The sequence below is a fragment of the Castanea sativa genome, chromosome 2 (assembly GCF_040712315.1).
Source record: "Castanea sativa cultivar Marrone di Chiusa Pesio chromosome 2, ASM4071231v1".
Classification (NCBI taxonomy): domain Eukaryota; kingdom Viridiplantae; phylum Streptophyta; class Magnoliopsida; order Fagales; family Fagaceae; genus Castanea; species Castanea sativa.
The window spans coordinates 17,993,980-18,018,377 of NC_134014.1; the positions used below are offsets into that span (position 1 = coordinate 17,993,980).

At 36.1% G+C, this 24,398-nt stretch overlaps 3 protein-coding genes across 3 annotated transcripts; 2 read left to right on the plus strand and 1 right to left on the minus strand.

Moving 5' to 3' along the window:
- Positions 1–473: 473 nt before the first annotated feature.
- LOC142625894 (1-aminocyclopropane-1-carboxylate oxidase homolog 1-like) lies at positions 474–3,424 on the plus strand. Its single transcript, XM_075799644.1, has 3 exons — positions 474–1,094; positions 2,213–2,534; positions 2,669–3,424. Exons 1-3 carry the CDS (start codon positions 586–588, stop codon positions 2,927–2,929), a joined length of 1,092 nt encoding a protein of 363 aa, XP_075655759.1. The 5' UTR covers positions 474–585; the 3' UTR covers positions 2,930–3,424.
- Positions 3,425–9,807: 6,383 nt separating this feature from the next.
- Positions 9,808–12,770, plus strand: LOC142626077 (1-aminocyclopropane-1-carboxylate oxidase homolog 1-like). Its single transcript, XM_075799851.1, has 4 exons — positions 9,808–10,396; positions 11,006–11,327; positions 12,164–12,444; positions 12,549–12,770. Exons 1-3 carry the CDS (start codon positions 9,882–9,884, stop codon positions 12,419–12,421), a joined length of 1,095 nt encoding a protein of 364 aa, XP_075655966.1. The 5' UTR covers positions 9,808–9,881; the 3' UTR covers positions 12,422–12,444; positions 12,549–12,770.
- A 9,303-nt stretch (positions 12,771–22,073) lies between these two features.
- LOC142624980 (putative mitochondrial protein AtMg00860) lies at positions 22,074–22,481 on the minus strand. Its single transcript, XM_075798697.1, has one exon. It carries the CDS (start codon positions 22,479–22,481, stop codon positions 22,074–22,076), a length of 408 nt encoding a protein of 135 aa, XP_075654812.1.
- Between the last annotated feature and the right edge of the window lie 1,917 nt (positions 22,482–24,398).

A 24,398-nucleotide genomic window follows, 5' to 3' on the forward strand; every position in this document is an offset into this window, starting at 1 on the left:
CAAGTTTCATGAAAAGACCATGCTCAAATTTTTTAAAATGGAAAAAACAAAATTTCATTGGGGCATTTGATCAAACAGTTGGAGCACAAAAGGAATGAGTCCAAGTTGTGAAATCAATTGGCCATGAATTCCTAATTACCCAGTACAAAAATCACTCAAGATACACCATTTTATCAAGGACTTAACTATAATTATAAAAAATGTGTAACTATTTAAAGTTACATCAGGTGTAACTTGAACCCATCTTATATATATATATATATATATATAGACACACACACGTTATTAATAAAATTTATGAAATTTATTTTGTCCATTGTCGAGTGTCTATGGCACTAATGACAGTGAAAGTGTGAAACAGAACAAAAGAAAAGACAAAAGCCGCTTTAGCGGAAGTCAGTGGTATATTGGGATCAATTATTTTGTTTTGGCAAAAATACTTGTTAATTAATGACAACACCCAACTGGGCAGTTTTATCTATCCAGTTAATAGAAGAAAGTTGATTTCTCACGTGTTGACCTATATCCCTCATCGAAAAAGCAAAAAATCTTATTTTCACAAGCTCAGCGGAATTACCGGCAAAAATGGAATCCAACTATGATCGGAGAAGTGAATTGAAGGCTTTTGACAAGTCTAAAGCTGGGGTAAAAGGACTCATTGATGCTGGAGTGGAAAAGATCCCACGGATATTCATCCATGAGCAAAATAAGCAGAACAATTTGTCAGATTCTTCCTTTGACTCCAAGTTCAGCATTCCAGTCATAGACTTTGAAGGTATCGATAAAGATGTTACTCTACGTGATAACATAGTTAGCAAAGTCCGAGATGCTTGTGAGAAGTGGGGTTTCTTTCAGATTGTCAATCATGGAGTTGAGGTAGCTGTGCTTGATGAGATTATCGATAGGATACGAGGATTTCATGAGCAAGACTTGGAGGTTAAAAAAGAATTTTATACACGTGATTTGTCGAGAAGTTTTGCATACAATACCAATTTTGATTTCTATCAAGCTCAAGCAGCTAATTGGAGGGATACCATATATTGTTCTATGGCACCTTGTTTACCAAATCCTGCAGAATTGCCAGAAGTATGCAGGTAGTTTTTAATGCCATATGAGCAATTGCATCACCAATCTTAGTTACAATTTTTTTTTTCTTTTTTTTTTTTTGCTAAAAAGCTAATAAAGCATCAGTACTCTAATTAATCTTAAATTAAATTGTTCTCTACTATTGATAAATTTCCTTTTAAAAAAACAAAAAAGAGGGGCTTGGGGGGAGGGCAAGGAGGTATATATTTTGTCATTAGAGTTTGTGATTCTCTTTATATTTTATGTTTTAATAATTTTTATTTTGTTCTTTCATTTTTTATTTTGATTTTATATTGGTCAGATCATTCATTTATCTTAATAATCTAACTTTATATAAAATTTTATTTTTTTGATGAACTTCTTTGTGCCTGTAACAATGAAATTCTTATGTTCCATAGCAATATGGAGCTAATATTTCATAAAATGGTTATGAAGGTACATAGCAGTCACATTATTTTAACGAAAATGAATGAGATGACTCATATGAGAACTGAGAAGGAAATCCTTATGAAATGTCAAAATAAAATTCTGAAACATAAAGGATCAACATAAAAATAATTACAGACTCTAAAATTCAAAAAGTGTAAGTATAAAGAAATTTTTAAAGGGGTAGGAAGTCCACCCTCACCCCCTCTCCTCTTTCGGCTAACGGGCAGGAAAAAAAAACAAAGGACAAAAACTATATATATGTGTGTGTGTGTGTGTGTGTGGACAAAACTTAGGTACAATTACTTAGATGTTTTTCCTTAGATTCCTCACTAAAAATTGAGTCATATGACTACTTAATTAAAAAATACACTTCAATCTATGAGGAAAATTCTACATGGCAGAATTTTAAAAGATGAACTTAAGGAATAGTACCTAAGTATTGTAGCCAAGTATTGCATTATGTGTGTGTGTGTGTGTGGATGTTGATGTTGATCAAATATATCTTTTGTTTAGTCCATCAAAGTTCCTAACTTCTTGGACATGGAGGGAGAAGTTTATTTTTAGTCCCAAACAGTTCTTCTCCTCACCACAATCTGAAGCCCTTTGCACCCCCATAAAAAAAATTTCATTCTAGTTTGTATTATTATTATTTCTCGGGTAGTTGAAAATCGTATTTATATTTTTGATCAAATTGCAGAGATATAATGATTGATTACTCGAACAAGGTAATGAATTTAGGGCTAACAATATCCGAGTTGCTGTCAGAAGCTCTCGGTCTCAATCCCAACCACCTCAAAGACATGGGCTGTGTTGAGGGCCTTTATGTTTTGGGCCATTACTATCCAGCATGCCCTGAACCAGATTTGACATTGGGCCTTACCAAACACAGTGATGCTACATTCCTCACTATTCTTTTGCAAGACCAAATAGGTGGCCTTCAAGTCCTCTATCAAAATCAATGGGTCGATGTTATCCCCATTCCTGGATCACTGGTAGTGAACCTGGGAGACATGATGCAGGTAAGTAATTTTCATGCATCACAAGTCATACATATTATAATTTTTATTTACATAAATAATAATAAAAATAATAATAATAATAATAAAATGGGAAAAATCTTCTTTAGCTTTAATGTGTGTTTAATTTGGTGCAGCTAATCTCCAATGATAAATTCAAAAGCGTATTTCATAAGGTACTGGCAAGGAATGTAGGTCCAAGAATCTCTGTAGCGTGTTTTTTTAGAACACATAACAAGCAAGAGAGCACCCATAGGTTGTATGGACCAATCAAGGAGTTGTTATCAAAAGAAAACCCCCCTATCTACAGGGACACAACTGTAAAAGACTATGTTTCTTACATTCACTCGGTAGGGCTGCAGGATGGGAACTCAGGATTAGAACATTTCAAAATTTGAAGTTGGCTATATCAATGTCCAAGGTTAGCTTCTGTGAAGAAATTATAATATTTTCATGGTAAATCACGTCACTTGTTTACCATTCTACTAAAAAACCTCCACTTGTTTAAAATTGTTGAATCAGAAAAAATTTTCAAACATAAACTAATTACTGACTCAACAATTTTTAAATAGGTAGAAATTTTTTAGTGGAATGATGCACAAGGAACGTGATCCACTATGAGAACCCTATAATTTCTCACTTTTGTGAGACTTACAGAACATAATATAAGATTTGTCTTGTTCATTGAAGTTTTAACAGTGATCCTCAACTATTGCTCCAAATGTGTTTATTTGTTAGGTCTTGCTTTGCTTGGATTTTCAATTATGTCCCCGTATGTGCACGTTAATTAACATTTTCTGACGTTGCTATGTTTGCCCATTGTCTGGCATAGCAACTATAAAGTGTGTCTTATGTGAAATAAATTTGAACTTATATTGTTAATAGCTTATATGGAATATCTATTACTGGTTGAATTGTGCACTTGTATCGCTAGCAGTTGCGGTATAAATTGTTGAGTAATTCTTAGGTAATCTCAAAGTATTGTAAATGATGCTATTTTCTCTCACCATCATAGTAGATTCTACTAATTAAATCTAAAGTGGGGTCCATTATAAATATGAGAAGAGAAAACATCATTTCACTATACTCCAAAACCAACTAAGTATTTTTCTAAATTGCTTGTAGAATCATGATGTATTTAATGTCTTCCTATTACATGCAAGTTATGATTCCATGATTCAGGCAAGTTATGATACAACAATTTGTTGAGACCAGGAATATCAGAATATGCCAGTCAGCCACGTTTGTGATATATACATACAAAAAAAAAATCAGCAGTGAATGCTTGATGAGATTCAGCACTATCCCTGCTATGTCTTATAGTCAAGGGCCCAGGATGGAGGCAAGGGGCCTTTTACTTTTGGAAAATTCTCCCTCCCTCTTGTTCTTTTGGTAAAAATAAAAATAATTTTGGACATAAATTTCAATAATGGACTCTCTTAGATTTTGACTAAAAACATGTAATGCATTTAAATAGTTGACTAATATATTTTTAGACAAAGTTTAGCTACAAAATTAGTTGTAGCCTTAGGCTATAAACTTACTTTATATCTTTTTATTAAAGGTGAATTTTAACAAATCTATCGTTAGATTACATCTTCTTCTTAAATTCTCTATGCTTGCAAAATTTCAAGAAAATTAAAGATCAATAGTTATGTCATCAATAAATTTTTGAATTTGAAAGTTTTTGTAATTTAAAATGAGAAATGATATGTCCACAACATTTTTACAATATTTTTACAACAAATCTTAAGTGGCAGGTTGTTACTAGTTGTTATTGTTGGGGCAAAAAAGTAATCTTAGTGTTAAGTTCAAATTTGAACCAATAATAACTAACCACCTATGATTTGTTGTGAAAATATTGTAAAAATGTTGTGGACGTAGCACCTCTCATTTAAAATTATGCACAAAATATAAGCTTATAGATCATATAGTAAATGATATCCGATTGACACAAAATTTAATATGTGTATGAAGAGCATAAAGAACATGCAATTCAACAGTTAGATTTTCAAAATATATTGCAGTATCTATTTTATTGAGTGAGTTTGTAGCCTTAAACTACAACCAATTTTGTATCTAAATTTTATCCTATATTTTTTTATTCCCTCTAATAACTCTTATGTAATACATAACTCATTAAAGTAAAGTGTATTTATTGTATACCATACGTAATTTAATTATATTTTATTTTTATTAAATTGACTTAAATATTTTTAGACAAGTCAAGACTTACTTTTTTTTTTTTTTTGCAAAGATGTAAACACCTATTGGATATAAATATTTTGGTTTACGTAAGAAAATATCATATTTAATTTTAAATCAAAATTACAAACATTCTATGTACAAGCAATAAATAAATATTATGTGTGTGTGTGTGTGTTATTTCATAGTCCACATCCACACAATTCAGCTATTACAATCTCCAACACTTATCAAATGCCTCAATAGTATATGATGTAAACAACTAAACACAAAATTTTAAATTTGAAAATCAAACAATTAAAACAATTTCACAAATGTAAATTTGTATTGATAAACAAGTGGGTAAAATTCTCTATATTTATATTCTAGTATAATAGAATAATCATCTGATTCGATTTCCTTAGAAAGGTCTTCCGTTCAAGTATTGTGCCAATGCAATCTTAAATAGAACACAAAATATCTTCTATTTTGGTCAGAAAGTAATTGAATGATCTTCCAATGCAATCTTGAGAAAACTATACTCAATGAGGTCATGGAGAAGCTCACGAACAAGATGACAAATTTAGCATTGATTGAGCAAAAAAATAATAATAATAATAATAAGTGTGATTTGGAAGTCTTTTATTATTATTATTATTATTATTATTATTATTATTATTATTATTATTATTATTTACTGTGAACATAGAATTATATTGAATACGGGAAAACCCCAAAGTAAATTACAAATTGTCCGCGTCTGCTTATAACAGCTAAAAAATAAACTACACAACATAAAGTAAAGAGCTCCATTCGAGCTGGGTGATTATGGTCTTGCAAGGTACCGAGTCAGGCGTTGGTAGTCTTGTTGCAGGGTCGTGGCACCATGGAGTATATCACTTGGTTGGGACTGATTGTTTTCAAAATAAAACCGGTTTCTGGCGTTCCAAATGGACCAAGCGACCATCGCCCACACCTCCATTTCCTTCCTCTTGAGCTTGCCTTCCATCTGTCTAGCGACGGAATGAAAATTCTGTGATACTGCTGCGCATTTCTGCAGTTTTCCTTTAACCAGTGCCCAAACATTGGTAGCCAACGGGCACTCCCATTGGAAGTCTTAAATAGGAAATGAACTCCAAAAATTAAAATCTCTTAAAAAACAAAAAGGAGTGAGAAAATGCTATAGTAACAATAGAAATTAGACTACAAGTGGATTGAGATTAAGGTAGCGTAAGTGCTCAAAAATAAAGGCTTAAGCCCACTTAGAGCAGTAGTACCTTATCCTTCAAATCAAGCCCAAATAATAGAATTTTTAAAGAGAATGGAAAAAGTAATCCAAGTGCAATTCTAAATTAAGCCCAAGTTTAAGGCCAAAGAGTTTTGAATAACAGACATGTATGATTTAAACAACAATAGGGGATAATGACTTCCTCGGGTGGGGCCAAGGATTAACTTCTTGTATATAAATGTAGTTCAAGCTTTTACATCATGCTTTTCACTACTCTCTCTCCTATTCTCATGGAATTTAGATTCTTCAACCCTTTTTTTTTTTAGGGGTTCCCTTCTTTTTATATCATTTTTCCATGCATCCTAGCCCTTCACCTGTATGTCTTAAGGCATCCTTCAAGATACTTGTCCCATCAAGACTCTGCTGAAGGTGGTAAAAAGGGTTGCTAACTGTGAAGGTACTATTCAAGAGTCATTTCCACATTAATGCAGCTAATAAAGTTGGTGGAAGGCATTCAATACGGAGGTGAGAGGTATATCATTCAGGAACTTCCTCCTGACCATCCTTTTCTTCGTTGCCATACCTTTTCCTCTCCTCGGGCCTTTAAGGGATATCAGTTGTCTTGATTCCCTTACTCTTCTCGGGTAGGTGGAGTTCTTGGAATTTGCCTACCCTCCTTAATTAACCTGGGTTATGATGATTGTTTCTTGGTTAAGACTCTTCAATCCTTGAACCCCACATAGGTACAATAACATGAGTATTGCACTTGATGCAATAGCTTGCAATGACTGAGATTAAGAGTTGAAAAAACTACTTTCAATCTCAATCATTAATATTTATATAAAAAAAAAGTGAGAGTAGTAGAAACTTAAGGAAACTTTGCACTAGATGAAGTCATGGAGAAGCTCATGAAGAAAATTACAAATTTCACATTGATTGAGCTAAAAAAAAAAGAATAGTAAATGTGATTTGGAAATCTCAAATAGGAAATGAACTCCAAAAATTGAAATCTTTTAAAAAACAAAAAGGAGTGAGAAAATGCTATAGTATAAAATCGGAAGACAGACGGATTGAGATTGAAAGTTCACTTAGTGTATAAAACACTTGTGAATATTTAGACCCCAAATTCAAAATAACCAAAGCAAGCTTATATTCAAACAATATATGTGCAGAATATGAAATATAAGCAATACCCAATTTGTCAAACTACTTTAACACATAATTAATCACAAACATAGCAACAATTAATGGTTAAAGAGTAAGGGAAGAGAGATGCAAACACAAGGATAACACCGATATGTGTTATCGAAGAGGAAACCGAAGAACTCGGCGAAAAACCTCTCCGCCGCCCTCCAAACGGTAAAATGATTCACTAGAAAATTAGTTGGGATACATGAATAGCAATAGACCCTCCAAGCCTAATCTACCCATTGCATCTAAGCCCTCCAAACTTCTTACTCCAACAAGATTAAGTCTAATCATGTCTTCTCTAGCTTTCTGGATCCCGCAATAAGTTCCATATTGCATCCGCCATTCTTGGCATCTTCCAATGCTTCCCAAGCTCCAAAAGCATTCTCAACACTCTAAAGGGGTGTGAGTTATGTTTGGGTACAAATCTCCTTTCAATGGGTATAACAATGAGAGAGGGAAGGAGAAGAGACTACAAAGATTTTACTCTAAGAATGAGTAGCTCTCTCTCTAATGAGGTGGGTGTGTTGTTGAAACCTCTCTTAGGGTTTTTCTCTCAATAGCCACACCTACATTTCGTGGGTATAAGGGTATTTATAGTGGGGTATGAGATAGAATGTCTAGTTTTCAGCAAAACAAGATGCACTGGTGAGTCACTCGCAATTGGAGTCACTCGCAACTAGGATGAGTCGCGAGTTCCAGTCGCCAGTTAACAGAAATACTAGACTGTACTTTTTTTCCTGTAGTGATCCAACTGTCGTAATTCTTCAACTTCCTGCATGCTTCACACGTGTGCCTGATTTTGGCGGGTCGCCAGTTGTGAGTCAGTAGCGAGTTCCAGTCACGAAACACAGTTTGTTGCACAAACTTGATTAAATCTTCACACTCTCTCACATTCAATCCTTATATTATTCTCACCTAATTATAGGGTTTCTAAATGTTGAATTACAAGCAAATTTGGCACAGAATAAAGCCAACACATGGTTGAATAAATTCAACCTTACGGAGATCATGTGTAATACTCACTTGATGCAATAGCTCGTACTCACTGAGATTGGAAGTTGAAAAAAACTAATTTAATCTCAACCATTAAATAAAAAATAGTTCTAAAAAGTTTTAAAAAAAATTACAATAGTAGAAACTTGAGGAAACTACATTGTGGATGAGGTCATGGAGAAGCTCATGAACAAAATGACAAATTTCGCATTGATTGAGCTAAAAAAATGAATGGTAAATGTGATTTGGAAGTCTCAAATTGGAAATGAACTCCAAAGATTAAAATCTCTTAAAATACAAAAAGAAGTGAGAAAATGCTATTGTCAAAAAATTGGAATACAGGTAGATTGAGATTGAGATCAAATGCAATATTCAGGAAATTGCACTTGATGCCATAATTCGCAATGGTTGAATTTTTTTTTTTTTTTTTGGAGAAACAATGGTTGAAAATGAAAGCTGAAAAAATTTACTTTCAATCTCAAACATTAAATGGAAAAATGAGAAAAAAAAAAATTAAGAAGTGAGAGTCGTTGAAACTTTTTGTAAGAAGGGAATGGGATATTGCACTAGATCCTAATCGGCTAGATACAACTAATGCGGATGAAAGTAAAAAAGTTTGATTGAGGTTGAGACGTTTAGCACGTATTGCGGGTAAGAGTGCATCATGCTTGGGCGTGCAAGAACTTATAGTGGCACTCCCCCCAGCCCCCAACATCCCAAAAAAAGACAAAGAAAAAAACAAAAACAAAAAATACAAAGAAGATTACATGAAATCTCAACACCACAAGATCGACCTAATCGACCTAATCTTGAATAAGCCCAACCACAGAAGATCTTATTATGCCTAAAGAAGGGCAAAACTAGGCTCAGCCTGATAGAAAACTGATCATGATTGTTATTCTTATTTTATATTATAGAACACTTTATCACCCATGTTCATGATTCATGCCCACATCCTAACTATAGATGAGTTTTCGCTTTTTTCTTTTTAAATACAATTATTATTTTAAGATTCTTGATCTGATACTTTCCCTTCTATCAGTTCTATCTCCTATGCAAAACCTTGATTCTAATAACCATAATTATATGTGTTTTTTTTCTTTTGATAATTCGAGAGTTACTACAATATTTAGGAGAGGATTTAAACCTAAACAATTAATGAAAATCTTATATCATAAATTGAAAAATGTATATAATATTGTAAATTTAGTATATTTTTTGCAAATGGGTACAATATTATATGCATTTATTTAGTTTACAAGGTAAATATTATACTGCTGAATGCTAGTACACTATAAATTATAAAGTATAAACTAAGAATTTTTTAAAATATCTTTGATAGTAGTTGAGGTGACAGTTGTGATATGTGTATGGTTCCACTTCCACCTGATAAAAATAAATAAATAAAAGTAATGCTCACAATACAAATAACGTTGCACTAATCTATCTACCACCTCCATAAGCTATTAATAAAATTTCTACCAAAAAAATAAAATAAATAAAATAAATAAAATTTATGAAATTCATTGAGTCCATTGTCATTTTCAGTGAAAACAAAACAAAAAGACAAAAGCCACTTCAGTGGGGACAATCACTTCGATAATTCATGACAACGACACAACGTACTCGTAAGTCGTAACTAGGGAGCTTTAACTATTTAGTTGGAAACCAGAGAAAGTTGATTTCTCACGTGTTGTCCCTTCAAACGGGAAAAAAATATTGTTTTCACAAGCTCAGCCTAATTACTGGCAGAAATGGAATCCAACTATGATAGGAGAAGTGAATTGAAGGCTTTTGATGAGTCTAAAGCAGGGGTAAAAGGACTTGTTGATGCTGGAGTGGAAAAGATCCCACGGATATTCATCCATGAGCAAAATAAGCAGTACAATGTCGATGTCTCAGATTCTTCCTGTGACTCCAAGTTCAGCATTCCAATAATAGACTTTGAAGGCATCGATAAAGATGTTACTCTACGTGATAACATAGTTAACAAAGTCCGAGATGCTTGTGAGAACTGGGGTATCTTTCAGGTTGTCAATCATGGAGTTGAGGTAACTGTGCTTGATGAAATTATCGATAGGATACGAGGATTTCACGAGCAAGACTTGGAGGTTAGAAAAGAATTTTATACACGTGATTTCTCGAGAAGTTTTATATACAACACCAATTTTTATTTCTATCAAGCTCCAGCAGCTAATTGGAGAGATACCATATATTGTTCTATGGCACCTAGTCCACCCAATCCTGCAGAATTGCCAGAAATATGCAGGTGATTGATAATGTCAAATGAGCAATTGCAGAACCAATCTTAGTTACAACTTTATTTTATTTTATATTGTCTCTTTACATTTTTAAATTTTTATTTTGATCTTTTCAAGTTCAGCTTTGTTTTCATGTAATTCATTTATGTTAATACTCTTACTGTACATAATATGTTTTTCTGCCTACAACAACGAAGCTCTTCAATTTCATAGCCATATAGAGCAATTATTTCATAAAATAATTAACCATGAAAGTATTGGACGACATGGCCAATATGACAGGTCGAAGCAAAATTTCAAAATGAAAAACCTCAAACTTTAAAAGTGTAAATTAGTAAAAAGAAATATGTAAGAGAAATCGCATGCGAAATGTTGTCACAGAGAAGTTTATAATATGTGGATCAGTGTAGTCCATCAAAGTTCCTAACTTCTTGGCCATGGAGCCAGAAGTTTATTTTTGGAGCCAATCAGTTATTCTCACTACAATTAGAAGCCCTTTGCTTTATATTTGCATCCCCATAAGAAAAAAAGTTTCATTCTTCTTTTCTTTTTCTTTTTCTTTTTCCTTTTCTTTTTTAATTTCTTGGGGTGTTGATACGTTTTTGATCAATTTGCAGAGATACAATGATTGATTACTCGAACAAGATAATGAAATTAGGGCTTACTATATCCGAGTTGCTGTCAGAAGCTCTCGGTCTCAAACCCAACCACCTCAAAGACATGGGCTGTGTTGAGGGGCTTTCTCTTTTGGGCCATTACTATCCAGCATGTCCTGAACCAGATTTGACAATGGGCCTTACCAAACACAGGGATGCTACATTCCTCACTATTCTTTTGCAAGACCATATAGGTGGCCTTCAAGTCCTCTATCAAAATCAATGGGTCGATGTTATCCCCATTCCAGGATCGCTGGTAGTGAACGTGGGAGACATGATGCAGGTAAGTAATTTTCATGCGTTACAAGTGATACAGATATAATTTCTATTTGCATTAGAAAAAAAAAAACCATAATAATCACTTTTGTATTTTCATGTGAAATAGACATTGCTTGTATATACTCCTATTTAAGGGGTTTTTTCGGTTTAGGATTCTCATTTTTTTTTTTGTTCAAAAATGTCTCTACACTCCTATATTTAAATAGAGACAAAACTAAAGGATAATCCTGTAAAATATAATTCTAACTCTCACTAAAATTTTGCCTAAAACATAGGACAACTTTTTTTTTTTAAATTGTTTTATTCACTTATAAATAAGATTCTCAAAATAAAAATTATATATATAAAATAAAAATATAGGATTTTTAAAATTTTTTTAAAAAAAAAAACCTCATTGCACGTGCAAAGCACATGTGATGAGGCTAGTGTTCTTAAGTGATTTGTGCAAGATTCAGCGAAAAAAAAAAAAGGGAATGTATTGAATAATATGTTGAATTTAACGGACATACAAAAATAAATAGAAATAAATAAATAATTCAACAAAAAGAAAAGAAAAAGATTTTTTTTTGAAAAAAAAATACTTAAATTTTAATGTGTCCTATGCAAGCAATTATATATGTTTATTGATTATTAATCTTCCGTTTCATATTTATTCAATCGTACATGTATCAATAGGCTCATCATTGAACCCAAAGCTAAAACATGTTGAAGGCAAAATGATTTGCTCCCTCTTTGAATAAATATAAGGGAATATATCATAAAAATCATATGTTGATCTTCTTCTTCTTTTTTTATTTTTTATTTTTTAAAATTCTATAATTTTAATGTGCCTTGGTGCAGCTAGTCTCCAATGATAAATTCAAAAGCGTATTTCATAGGGTACTGGCAAAGAATGTAGGTCCAAGAATCTCTGTAGCTTGTTTTTTTAGAACACATAACAAGCAAGGAAGTACCCATAGGATTTATGGACCAATCAAGGAGTTGTTATCGAAAGAAAACCCCCCAATGTACAAGGATACAACCGTGAAGGATTATGTTTCTTATGTTCAGTCCATAGTGCTGGATGGGAACTCGGGATTAGAACATTTCAAAATTTGAAGTTGGCCATATCAATATCCGAGGTTTGCTTTACTGAGACTCACAGAACACGTTATTTGGTTCATCTTGTTCATTGGAGCTTTAACACTAACCCTCAACTATTACTCCAAATGTGTTTATTTTTCAGGTCTAGCTTTGCTTGGATTTTCAATTTCTGTCTCCACATGTGCATGTTAATAAACATTAATTGTCTGGCGTTGCATTGTTTGCCCATCACCTGGCATATCAACTATCAAGTGTGTCTTATGTGAAATGTATTTGAACTTATATTGTTAATAACTTGTGTATGGAATATATATTACTTGCTGAATTGTGCACTTGCTAGCAGCTCTGGTATGAATTGCTTGTAGAATTGTGTTGTATTAATGTCGTCCTATTTCATACAATTTATGATTCCATGATCCAGGCAAGTTACGAAACTACCATATGCATGTTGAGACCAAGAATCTGCCAGTTAGCCACATTTGTGATATAGAAAAAAACATCAGTTATAAATGGAGCAGTCTTCCTATTATTTTCATGGACAAAACTTACATACAGTACCTTAGGTGCTGTTTGTTAGGTTCCCCTCTTAAGATTCTGCCATGTGGCTACTTAACTTAAAAAATACACTTCCATTAATGAGAAAAAAGCCATATGGTAGAATTTTAAGAGAGGGACCTAAGGAACAACACCTAAGTACTGTACCTAAGTCTTGCTCTATTTTCATAATTCAAACCAACCTAGTGCATGCTTGATGAGATTCAGCATTGTCCCTGCAATGTCATCATAGTCCACATCCACTTAATTCAAGGTATTACGATCTCCAACACTTATTAAGGCCTCAATAGTAGATAATGTAAACAACTAAACACAAAATTTCAAATTTGGAAACCAAACAATTTCAAAAATGATTTTTTTTTATTATAAGATTGAGTACAATTATATGTATATATTTATATTCTAATACAAAAAAATAATCATCTGATTTGACTTTCTTGGAAAAATCTTCAATTAAAGTATTGTGTCAATGCAAATCTTGAATCAAATCTAAAATATCTTCCATTATATATATATAAAGCATTATACGTTATCTGTACGCATGATTTATTTCATGTTTAACTCTAGATATCAATAAAAATTATGGACAACACACAAACATAAATCACTTAAGTCGCCAAACTAATGACCTAGGAAAACGGATCAAACAAATTGTTTCACAATAAAAATCTAGGGGGATTTAATCGTCAATCATCAAGGCAACAAATTCACTAGAATAGAATGAAAGTTTACACATTTGACCTTAAATCTAATGCTACCTCATGAAGTACTTATTAATGTGGCCACACGTAGCTCCGAGATCCACAAACTCCTCTTTTTTGATTTGTTGCACATAAACTCCTCATTTGTGACTCCAAGAAACCTACTTGAAAGTTTCGATGAGCAACTTTGATATAACTAGTGATGATGCCAAAATCATTAGTAGATAGGATCATCCAATGATCTCGGCGTAACCTGCAAGATAAGAAACAAATGGAACAAAATAGGTCACCGACGTGGTGCCAGCCTCCAATGATACAATTGGAATAAGAGAGAAAATGATGGAAGATTTTGGCTAATGGAAATAGTATTTTGATCATGTCCCTTACCTTTGGTTGGATGTGCCTTATATAGGCTTCTGCTCTCCCAGCCATTAGAACCACCATTAATGGTGGTTTAATTCTTTGCCTGGGTAACGCCTCTGACACTAAATGCATAGATATGAAGGCCTTTAACACTTAATGCATAGATACAAAGGCCATTGAGCCGTTACTCTCTTTACTTCGTCCAATCGTAACGGCTCAGTCAATAAAGGCTTCATTTATGGCTTGTTCCTCATCCATAGCCATGTCTAGATGAACAATGCCTTTTGGTTCATTAGTTACCCCCCATTCCTTGGTCATTAAGCCTTTTGATGAACTAAGGAATACGAAGGGTCGCCCCACGTTGAGTGTGCCTTTATTGGTTTCGTTTCCATCGCATTTATGGCAACGTGAAGGCGTTGCACGCTCGGAGGCCACGTGCCACATTTTGATTGGCTGGACGTGGGCACGTTCCTCAACGAGGCGTTTGGTTTTCTCACATCTCGGTTTTTGGAGAAGCCTTTAAATGTTTTTCTCTTTCCTCGCCTTCCTTCACTTTTATTTTCTTCTTCATTTCTTCATCTATGTGATTCCTCCTCTTTCTGAACTCCGATCGCCCTACTTTTCCTTTTTCAGGTACAATTTTTTTTACTTGGTTTTGCTTCATTTTGCTTCAAATAGAGACTTCTGTTTTTAGTTTCCTTTCTTCCTTTTTGATGTGTGATTATTCTTAGGTTAGGTGCCACTGCCCTTCCATTTCTTTCCTTTTTGCTCATTTAGGGAGCGCTTCTTGGGTCCGCTGGTGGTAGTCCAAAGGTTAGGTCTTTTACCCCTGGGAGTAGTGCTCTAGGGTTGGTCTTAGGTAATCTTTCCCCTTTACTGCGTCAGTCTTTGGATTGGTTTAGGTCCCTACGAGAGATGTCAATAGAGGTGAGGTCTAGCGAGTTGGATACAGGTTTGTCGTCTAGCAACAAAGCCGTGGAGGTTGATACCGCAGTTTTGGCGTCTCCATCTTTAAACCCTTCATCTTCTTCACCCACTGTGTTGAGGGCTTTTCATGCCCTTAAGGAGGTGTGTTCTCTAGACGAGGACATTCTTTTTAGGTTTAGGGACAGGTTTCAAATTATCGATGAGACCAAGATTCATCTCCTTTATTCTGGCGAGAAGGCTTGCGCTTTCAATCCTAGGGAGGTGTGTTTTTATGAGGCAGCCTTTTTTAGTGGACTTAGATTCCCCGTCCATCCTTTTGTAATGGAGCTTCTCCACCACCTGGGCAACTTATGCCGAACTCTTAGAGGATCGTCATTAGTTGCATGGAGATTTGGATGATAGCGACGGAGGGAAATATGATTTGGATGGATGAGCTTCTGTACTTGTATCGTTTCAAAGAGTCAAAAGAGTTTGGGTACTACGAACTAGTGCCTTGGGTTAGGAAGGCTCGTCTCATCACAAGTCTCCCTTCGTCATTTCGTTATTGGAAGTCTAGATACTTCTTCGTGTCTGGGACAGTTGGGAGACTCTCTCGAACGATCTTTGGGGAGACATCCCTAGGTTGCTGCGTGGGTGGGGGATACCCAAGCTTGGTGCGTCTTCTTTCATTTCCCTATTTTTTTGAAGGGCTTACCTTTATTTCATCTAACCTTAATGCGCATTTGTTTTTTTCTTTTTCTTTTTTTCAGCCAAGACTCGTCTAAAGCTAAAGAATAGGTACAAAAATAGCATCAAGAGTGCTTCAAATTACGCAAGGACTATTGACGACTAAGACGAACTAATCAGCCCTAGGACTTTGGCCTGTCATTTCCTAGGTCCCGAACCTTCTCCTTACGTCTTGCAGGCAATAGCCAAAGAAGAGAAAAGTGAGTTTTTGGTGTTGGCATACCCTTTTTTTTTATAATTTATTGTTGACATCTTGCTTATGAAATTCTTTGCAGAGATGATGACAAAGTTTAACCAAGAGCTGTACGCCAAGCTGAGGGCTAGGAAGAACGAGCCCCTGTCCAGCATCAGCCAAAAACTACCTTGGGTAGCGAAGGAGGTCGTTGAGACTACCGCTTCCACTCCCGTTGCATCTGATCCCAAGGCTACTTCCCTTGTTGTTTTTGTTGAGGAGATTACTCCTTGTCCAAAGAGAACTCACGTCAGTGACAAAGGAAAGAGTAAGATTGATTCCAACATTTGGGACGATGTTGCCACTGCCATGGGGAGGGCCACAACGTCGTCACCCCCAATAAGTTGAAGAGTCTTAGTGTTGTTCCCTCTCATGAGCTAGTGAGTCGTCACATTCCTAAGCTCGTCCAAGTACTCTTCTGTCGGAACTTGTTTTCGTCACAGTTTCTCAAAACAATTCGATTCTATTCGTCATCCCTGTTTTTTTTTTTTTTTAGGTCCTAGGAGAGGTGATCCACCTCACTACTGAGTATTTGACCACGGAGGAGAAGGTCATCATGGCCAACTCTAAGGTTGACACATTGGAAGCTGAAAGTTCCACGCTGAGGAAAGAGCTGATAGCGGCAATGGATGGTGGGAACCGAATGAAGGAGTAGATTAAAACTTTGACTGATGATCTAAAGGTAGAGAAGTTTCTGGTGGAACAAAAAGATGACCAACTCCAGGTAGCTAAGCGCAAAGCTTCTGTAGCTGAAGACGAGGTGGTGCAAGCTTTCCAGCTTACCTACGAGTACAACGGCGCCCTTCTTAGCTGGTACTTCAAGGATTTTGAGTTGATGAGGAGGTATCTAGTGAAGCCCAATCCTGGAGTAGACTTAGAAAGCCTGGACTTTGAAGCCATGGACAAGGAAATGGAAGCTAAAGAGGCAGATATTGCTGGCGGGGTTGCTCTTAAGGGTGACATGGACGAGGGAGTTGGTGATAGTCCAGACGAGCCTGTTGCTTAACTTTTTTGCAAGACTTAAATTTTTTTTTTTTGGTGCCATATCTGTTTTGGGGTTTTATGCTTTTATTTCTGAACAATTTATGCTTTAGGTGCTCTATTTGTTTTGGGGCTTTGTGCTTTTGAACACTATCTTCATGCATGCTTCTTGTCTTGAACATTGCATTCTGTGAGAGATCTCGAAAGTGCCCCTCAAAAAAGAGAGATTTTTGGAGTACTTTTTAGGGCATCTCTCTTTTAAGGTAAGTGGTGTGGAGTCGCCACTTATTTATTATACAATAAATAAGAAAAAATTAAATACAACTTTACATGAATGAATTGTTCTTTTATCATTGATTGAATTAAAAAAATTACATATTTGAAAAATTGAAAATTACATGGCTTTGGGTCCTAATTTCAAACTACGAAATAATTACATGGCTTTTTGTCCTACTTACAATCTACCCAAAACAAAAATACAGACAAGGCATAGATTTACCTATCCAAAAGAACTAGATTCGGAGGCTAGGTTACGAAATGGGAAGGTGTTAGGCACTCATTCCGCCCAGACAAAGTCTGGTCTTCTGGATTCTTGTGACCAATGTACCCCTTTTATGCATGCTATGAATGACATGTTGCACATATGAACAAAACTAAATAACGTGAATTCATTTATGAATGCATCCTCTTCTTTGTAAAAATCCAGATCTGTTTTTATGATTAAAAAAATTGAATTAAGTTTAGAAAAATCAAATCTGGTTTTGAGAACTTAAAAAAATGGTTTTTGATTTGTAAAAATCCAGATCTATTTTTATATGTTCAAAAAATATGAAAAAGTTTTCTTAAGAAGAGAATTTCATTCATGAAATAAATTCATACTACGTGTATTAAATAAGACAAACACAACAAACACCACTATTCATGATCCTTTTTTACTTCTAAAATATGATATGTAAAAAGAAAAAAAAATATATGTATCTAATGAAGATACAAATTAGTTTATATTTTAAAAATTCAGATCTACATCTAATGAAGATGCAGATCCGTTTTTATTTTGAGAAAAATTCAGATCTATATCTAATGAAGATGCCGTTTTTGTTTGAGAAAAATTCAGATCTACATCTAATGAAGATGCAGATCTGTTTTTATTTTGAGAAAAATTTAGATCTACATCTAATGAAGATGTAGATCCATTTTTTATTTGAGAAAAATTCAGATCTACATCTAATGAAGATGTAGATCTGTTTTTATTTTGAGAAAATAATTCATAACATGCAGATTTTTGAATCTAAGAAAGAGATCACAACAATAATAATAAAAAAACAAGAACATGCTTTAACAATAAGAATTGACAATTCATGTTATGGATATTTGAAACAATTCAATTGAAAGAAATATACAAACATGCATCATCACAACAAAAGAAACATAGAAAAGAAATGGGTAATCATAAACAACCTCTTGCATGGAGCACTCTTCTTCTTGAGATGATATTTTAGAGTTCAAAGAAACTTATGCAATTATCTTGAAAAACTAAATACCCTAGCTTTAAGAGAGAGAATATCAGAAATGGGAGTCATAAATATGAGTAATTTAAGAGTGTAAAAACGTGACTCACTCCCCAAAAAAATGTATCAAAGAGTGTGTTGAATTTTGAGATCCAGTCCCTATTTATAGAGGTTGGAATGTTTAAAAAATAAGCAACGATGCTTAGAATACGAATTGGGACGCGTTTTTTTATGTAAAAGTCGAAAAGGATGTGCCTTATCGTCACCCGAAGAAAGTTGGGCCAAAGCCCTAAAGTACAATTCAGCACTTTGAAACTGTCGTTCGGCACTCCAAAGGTGCTGAATGGCACTCTTGGATGCCAATCACACTTTCATGTTCGAGTTCCTTTTGGACTCATTTTTTAGGGTTTTCCTACGTCGGGACATACACTTAGACGCGTTCTCAATCCGTACTCTAATTTTTATTTCTTTTTTTGGATAATTCAGGTCTTTTCAACAACAATTATCTTGTAGATAAATACTCTAAAATAAATCTTGATAAAGTTCAAATTTTCCACAATTTTATTGTTATCTAATTATCCCCTTTAATCCCATGTAAGCAATCCTATTTTAAACACTAATTATCAACCAATCACAAAATTACTTAATTCATTTTAATTGTTTAACCAATCAGAATTAATTTAAACTAATCAGGCGTGGTCGACTCTACCTAGACACAATGTATGCTGACTATGCAAACTTGATCATGTGATATCTTTCAATCCAACGGTCCAATTTGGAAACCGGACATACCGTCGCCACCATTAGAATCTCAAGATCATTTTTATGATATGCAATGAACAAATTAATGCATGTAATACAATCATGATTTTTAAGGTACATGAATGGTTATTCTAGTCATCTTCCTTGATTAAATCATGGGTACAAAATCGAGTGTCTACACTTTCTATTTGTGATAGTATATTCTCTTTCTCTTGATTTTGCTAGTCATTTGCCAAAAGAGGATTTTAATGCTTGAGTGGCCGTTAGGATTTTAGATCATTGTGTTGTTCACATACTCGTCTAGATTTTGTGATGCGTGTTATTTCTCATGTGTTTTGCACTGTTTGAATGATTGGTATTACTGGCCTCGTCATGTGAGTAAGATCATTTGAAGGATTTATATCACTGGCTTTGTCATGTGACTATGTCATTGGCCTCGTTATGTGACTTATATACTCTGAGGGATTTATATCATTGGCCTCATCATATGATTTATCCTTTAAATGATTTATGTCACTGGGCTCGTCATGTGACTTATATCCTTTGAAGGATTTATATCACTAGTCTCATTATGTGACTTATATCCTTTGAAAGATTGATGTCACTGGCCTCATCATGTGACTTACATCCTTTGAAGGATTGATATCACTAGCCTCGTCATGTGACTTATATCCTCTGAGAGATTTTTGTCACTGGCCTCGCCATGTGACTTATATCCTTTAAAGGATTTATATCACTGGCCTCGTCATGTGACTTATATCCTTTGAAGGATTTATGTCACTGGCCTTTTCATATTATTTATATCCTTTAAAGGACTTACATCACTGGCCTCGTCATGTGACTTATATCCTTTGAATGATTTATATCACTGGTCTCGTCATGTGACTTATATCCTTTGAAGGATTTATATCACTGGCCTCGTCAGTTGTTTAGTGCTCTTGTGGAAGCTTATGACCTAAATAATTCCTCTATTGAACTTCTTTTAGAGTGAAACAAAAACTTGTCAATGATTACAAATGATTACGCTCCTACTGATGACACCTCTTAAGGTGTTCTCATTCAATGGATGTGGTAATTTGTCGCCGTCCATGGATTCCAAGTGATGGCTTCCTTATCTTGAGTAGTGAATGACTTTATAGGGGCCTTCTCAAGTTGGCCCTAACTTTCCATGAGCTTAATTCCTATTTGAGGGCATAACTTTTAGTAAGACGAGGTCTCCTATGTTGAATATCCTAAGTTTTACTCTCTGGTCATAGTATCCTGCCATCTTTCTCTGGTATGTTGCCATTCTCTTGGACGTTTCATCTCTGATTTCGTCCAGGCAATCTAGATTCATCCCTAGTTAATCGTCGTTGGTTTCTTCGTTGAAAAACTCCCACCTCTTTATTGGTCTCCTGTTGGGGTTCTGGTTGTGGTCCTTTAGGCCCAAAGGACACTTAGTAATTCTTCAGGTCATGCACCATTTGCCCCTTCCAAGCGGACTTTAATGGATTTGAGCAAGGTTCAATTAGTTACTTCTGTTTGTCTATCTGTTAGCCTGGGGGTGCCCAGGTGATGAGAAGTGGTTTCTGATGCTGAGCCCTGAGCAGAAGGAACAGAATGCCTGGCTATCAAATTTCCTGCCATTGTCTGATATGATTGTCTTGGGTATGTCGAACCTGCAAACGATGTTCTTCCACATGAAATTTTGTATCTTTTCCTCTGTGATTGTTGCTAGAGCTTCCGCCTCCACCCATTTTGTAAAGTAATCAATTGCTACAAGTAAAAATTTTTCATGTGTTTTACCTTGGGGTAGGGGGCCCATTATGTCGATTCCCCATTGTGTAACTGGCCAAAGGGAGGTGATTACCATCATCTTCTCTCCTGGTGTTCTTTGGACGTTCCCGTACCTTTGGCATTTGTTGCATTTCTTGACGAAGTCCTTCACTTCGTGATCTCAACAAATACCTTCATGAACTTCTTCTAAGATGTATCTCACTCCGTCCTGTTCAACGCACCTTAACTAAGGGAGGGAGAATCCTCTCTTGTAAAGCACGTCATTGAGTATTGTGAATCTAGTGGTCTACTTCTTTACCCTTCTTACCTCCTCTAGATTTGAGGGTAGGTGACCGTCCTTTAAATAAGAGGTGATAGGTGTTGTCCAACTTGTGCCCCTTTGTATTGCAAACATGTGGAATTCCTCAATGCTAAGGAATCTATGTACCTCCAGTCTTGTCCTCATTGGATCGTCTCTGGATTTTGATGATGCATGTCTCGCTACTTCATCCGCTTCTGTGTTTAAACTCCGTGGGACTTGTGCAAACGCTACCTACTCTATGTCCCTGGCAAGTTGGTTTGTCAGTTTCAAGTACTTTTGCATTCTCTGCTCCTTTGCTTCATAATCGCCTTTGATTTGCTCGATTACTAACCTGGAGTCACTCTTCAAGAGTACGCTTTTGGCTTCCACGGATTTGGCTAATCTGAGCCCTGTCAATATGGCATCGTACTTCACCTCGTTACTGGTGGCCGGGAACTGGAGTTGGAGCCCATACTTCAGGATATCCCCTTCTGGCGAGGTTATGACGACTCCGACTCCACCCTTTCCTTTTGTCGACGATCCGTCGGCTTGTACCATCCATAGCTCAGACTTGTTCGTCTCCTTAGGCATAGTGAATTTGGATATGAAGTCTGCTAAAATTTGGGCTTTTATGGCCGTTGGGGGTCTGTATTTGATATGTAATTGGCTTAGCTCGACTGCCCATTGTATCATTCATCCTGCTGCTTTTGTTTTGTTCATCGCTTTCTTAATGGTTTGCCTGAAAGTACGGACGCAACTTCCGAGAAGCAACGATTAAAGTAAAAGTAATTTTCTCAATGCGTGGGTATTTTGCCTTTGCTCCTAGGAAAGCTTGGCTGACGTAGTACATAGGGCGCTAGATTCTTGATTCCTTTCGAATTAGGGTCGTGCTCACTGCTGTGGCAGAGACGGCCAAGTAGAGGAATAATTCCTCGCCTTCTTTAGATGGGCTCAACAATGGTGGGTTGCTTAGATAACGCTTCAACTCTTGAAATGCCGCCTCACATTCGTCGGTCCACGTAAAGGCTTGTTTTAGAGTTTCGAAGAAGGGGAGGCATTTGTCCGTCGCCCTTGAGACGAAGCAGTTGAGGGCCACCACTCTTCCCGTCAACATTTGTACCTCCTTGACGTTCTTAGGTAAGGCCATCTCTAGTTTGGCTTTTACCTTCTCCGGATTGGCTTCTATTCCTTGTTGTGACACCATTAAGCCAAGGAACTTTCTTAAAGCAACTCCAAACGCGCATTTCGCTGGATTCAAACTCATTTAGTACTGTCTTAAGGTTTTGAAGGTTTCCTCGAGGTCGTTTAAATGACTTTCTGCCTCCTTGCTCTTGACGAGCATATCATCCATGTACACCTCCATGTTTCTTTCGATTTACTCACTAAACATCTAGTTTACCAACCTTTGATAAGTAGCTCTAGTGTTTCTTAAACTGAATGGTATGACCCTGTAATAGTAGAGTCCTTCACTGGTGATGAAAGTCGTCTTCTCTTGATCTTCTTTTGACATCTGGATCTAGTTGTACCCTGAGAACGCATCCATAAATGTTAGGAGCTTGTGTCCCAGTGTAGAGTCAATGAGTTGGTCGATTCATGGTAAGAAAAAAATGTCCTTTAGGCAGGCCCGATCTATAAAATCCACACACATCCTCTATTTTTCGTTGGCCTTCTTTACCATGACGACGTTGGCCAGTCACTCCGGGTAGTACACCTCTCAAATGAACTTAGCAGCCAGGAGCTTATTGACTTTGTTCATGATGGCCTTGTTCCTTTCGGGCGCATAGACTATTCTTCTTTGTTGGACGGGCTTCTTCTTTGGATCCACGTTTAGCCGATGTTGGATGACGTCCTTTGAAATGCCGGGCATGTCTTCATGGCTCCATGTGAATACGTCTAGGTTTCTTTTCAAGAACTATACTATACCTCTTTTCATTTTAGGATCAAGGTTTACTCCTATGTTAGTCACCTTTGTAGGCTTTCCTTTCACTAGTTCAACTGTCTCTAATGTCTCCACCGTTTCTGGGCTCTTTTCTTCAATCATCCATGTGTGGTCCTTTGACACCAATACTGCCTGATAACATTCACGAGCCAATACTTAGTCCCCCTTGATCACTCCTACTCCATTTTTTGTAGGGAATTTCACCTTTAAACAGTATGTCAAGGTTGCAACTTTCTAGCGCTTAAGTGTTGGTCATCCGATGATGACATTGTAGGACGAATGACAATATACCACTAGGAAATTGAGTTGCCTCGTTATTTGCTAGGGGTGTGTTGTAACTGTCAAGGTTACTATTCCCTTTAGGTAAACCTTATCCCCGCTGAAATTGAGGAGGGGAGATTCGGACGGGCGAAGCTTGCTCGGGTCTACTTTCAACTGTTGGAAGGCAAAGAGGTAAATGATGTCAATGGAACTTCCGTTGCCTACTAAAATTCTTCTAGTGTTGAATCCTTCTATCATTACATGATGATCAAGGGGTCATCATATGGTTGCTTCACCCTTCTAGCGTCTTCTTCTGAGAAAGCCATGTCTATTACTTCTCTTTTCCTGTGTTTTGTCAGGGTATCATATGGACACTGCTGACTTGTCTTTGCTGCGACTTCTTGAGGGATTTGAAAGAGCCCCCAGTCATAGGACCAGTTGATCATCCTTGTCTCCCCTATGGTGCTTTTTGGTCTTTCTCGCGACTTATCGTCGTCTTTAGGCTTCTCTTCTGACCTGGTTCAGTCTTCCAACTTCTGGCGTCCATATGTGTTCTTCCCGACGAACTTTTTCAACTTTCCTTTCTGGATCAGCTCTTCTATCTATTCTTTAAGGTCTCTGCACTCATCAGTATTATGTCTGTGGTCTTGGTGGAAACGACAATACTTTTTCTTGTTTCGGGCATTAGGCAATCCACTCAATGGCTTCGGCCACCTGAGTTGATGGTCGTCCTTAATTTGCATCAAGATTTGGTTAATGGGCATTACCAAGGGTGAGAAGTTTACCATTTTTCGAGCCTTGTCGTCCCTTCACTTGCCCCTGTCATTGCTGGCCAGGTGATCTTTCCTTTCCCTTCCCTTTTCTGCCCTTTCTAGTCGTCTTGAGAGTCTGTCTTGGACGTTCGAGGTCCGCCCACCTCTATCATTGCCAAAGCGTCCTTAGTATTCATGTACTTTTGAGCTTTTGTAAGCAAATCCGTCA

What these genes read in the sequence shown, in the direction of transcription:
- LOC142624980 (XM_075798697.1), bottom strand. Translation starts at nt 22,481, where the DNA reads ATGAGTTTGAATCCAGCGAAATGCGCGTTTGGAGTTGCTTTAAGAAAG.
- LOC142626077 (XM_075799851.1), top strand. Translation starts at nt 9,882, where the DNA reads ATGGAATCCAACTATGATAGGAGAAGTGAATTGAAGGCTTTTGATGAG. An exon ending in GAATTGCCAGAAATATGCAG is followed by an intron (nt 10,397 to 11,005) that starts GTGATTGATAAT and finishes ATCAATTTGCAG; the next exon opens with AGATACAATGATTGATTACT. An exon ending in ACGTGGGAGACATGATGCAG is followed by an intron (nt 11,328 to 12,163) that starts GTAAGTAATTTT and finishes GCCTTGGTGCAG; the next exon opens with CTAGTCTCCAATGATAAATT.
- LOC142625894 (XM_075799644.1), top strand. Translation starts at nt 586, where the DNA reads ATGGAATCCAACTATGATCGGAGAAGTGAATTGAAGGCTTTTGACAAG. An exon ending in GAATTGCCAGAAGTATGCAG is followed by an intron (nt 1,095 to 2,212) that starts GTAGTTTTTAAT and finishes ATCAAATTGCAG; the next exon opens with AGATATAATGATTGATTACT. An exon ending in ACCTGGGAGACATGATGCAG is followed by an intron (nt 2,535 to 2,668) that starts GTAAGTAATTTT and finishes AATTTGGTGCAG; the next exon opens with CTAATCTCCAATGATAAATT.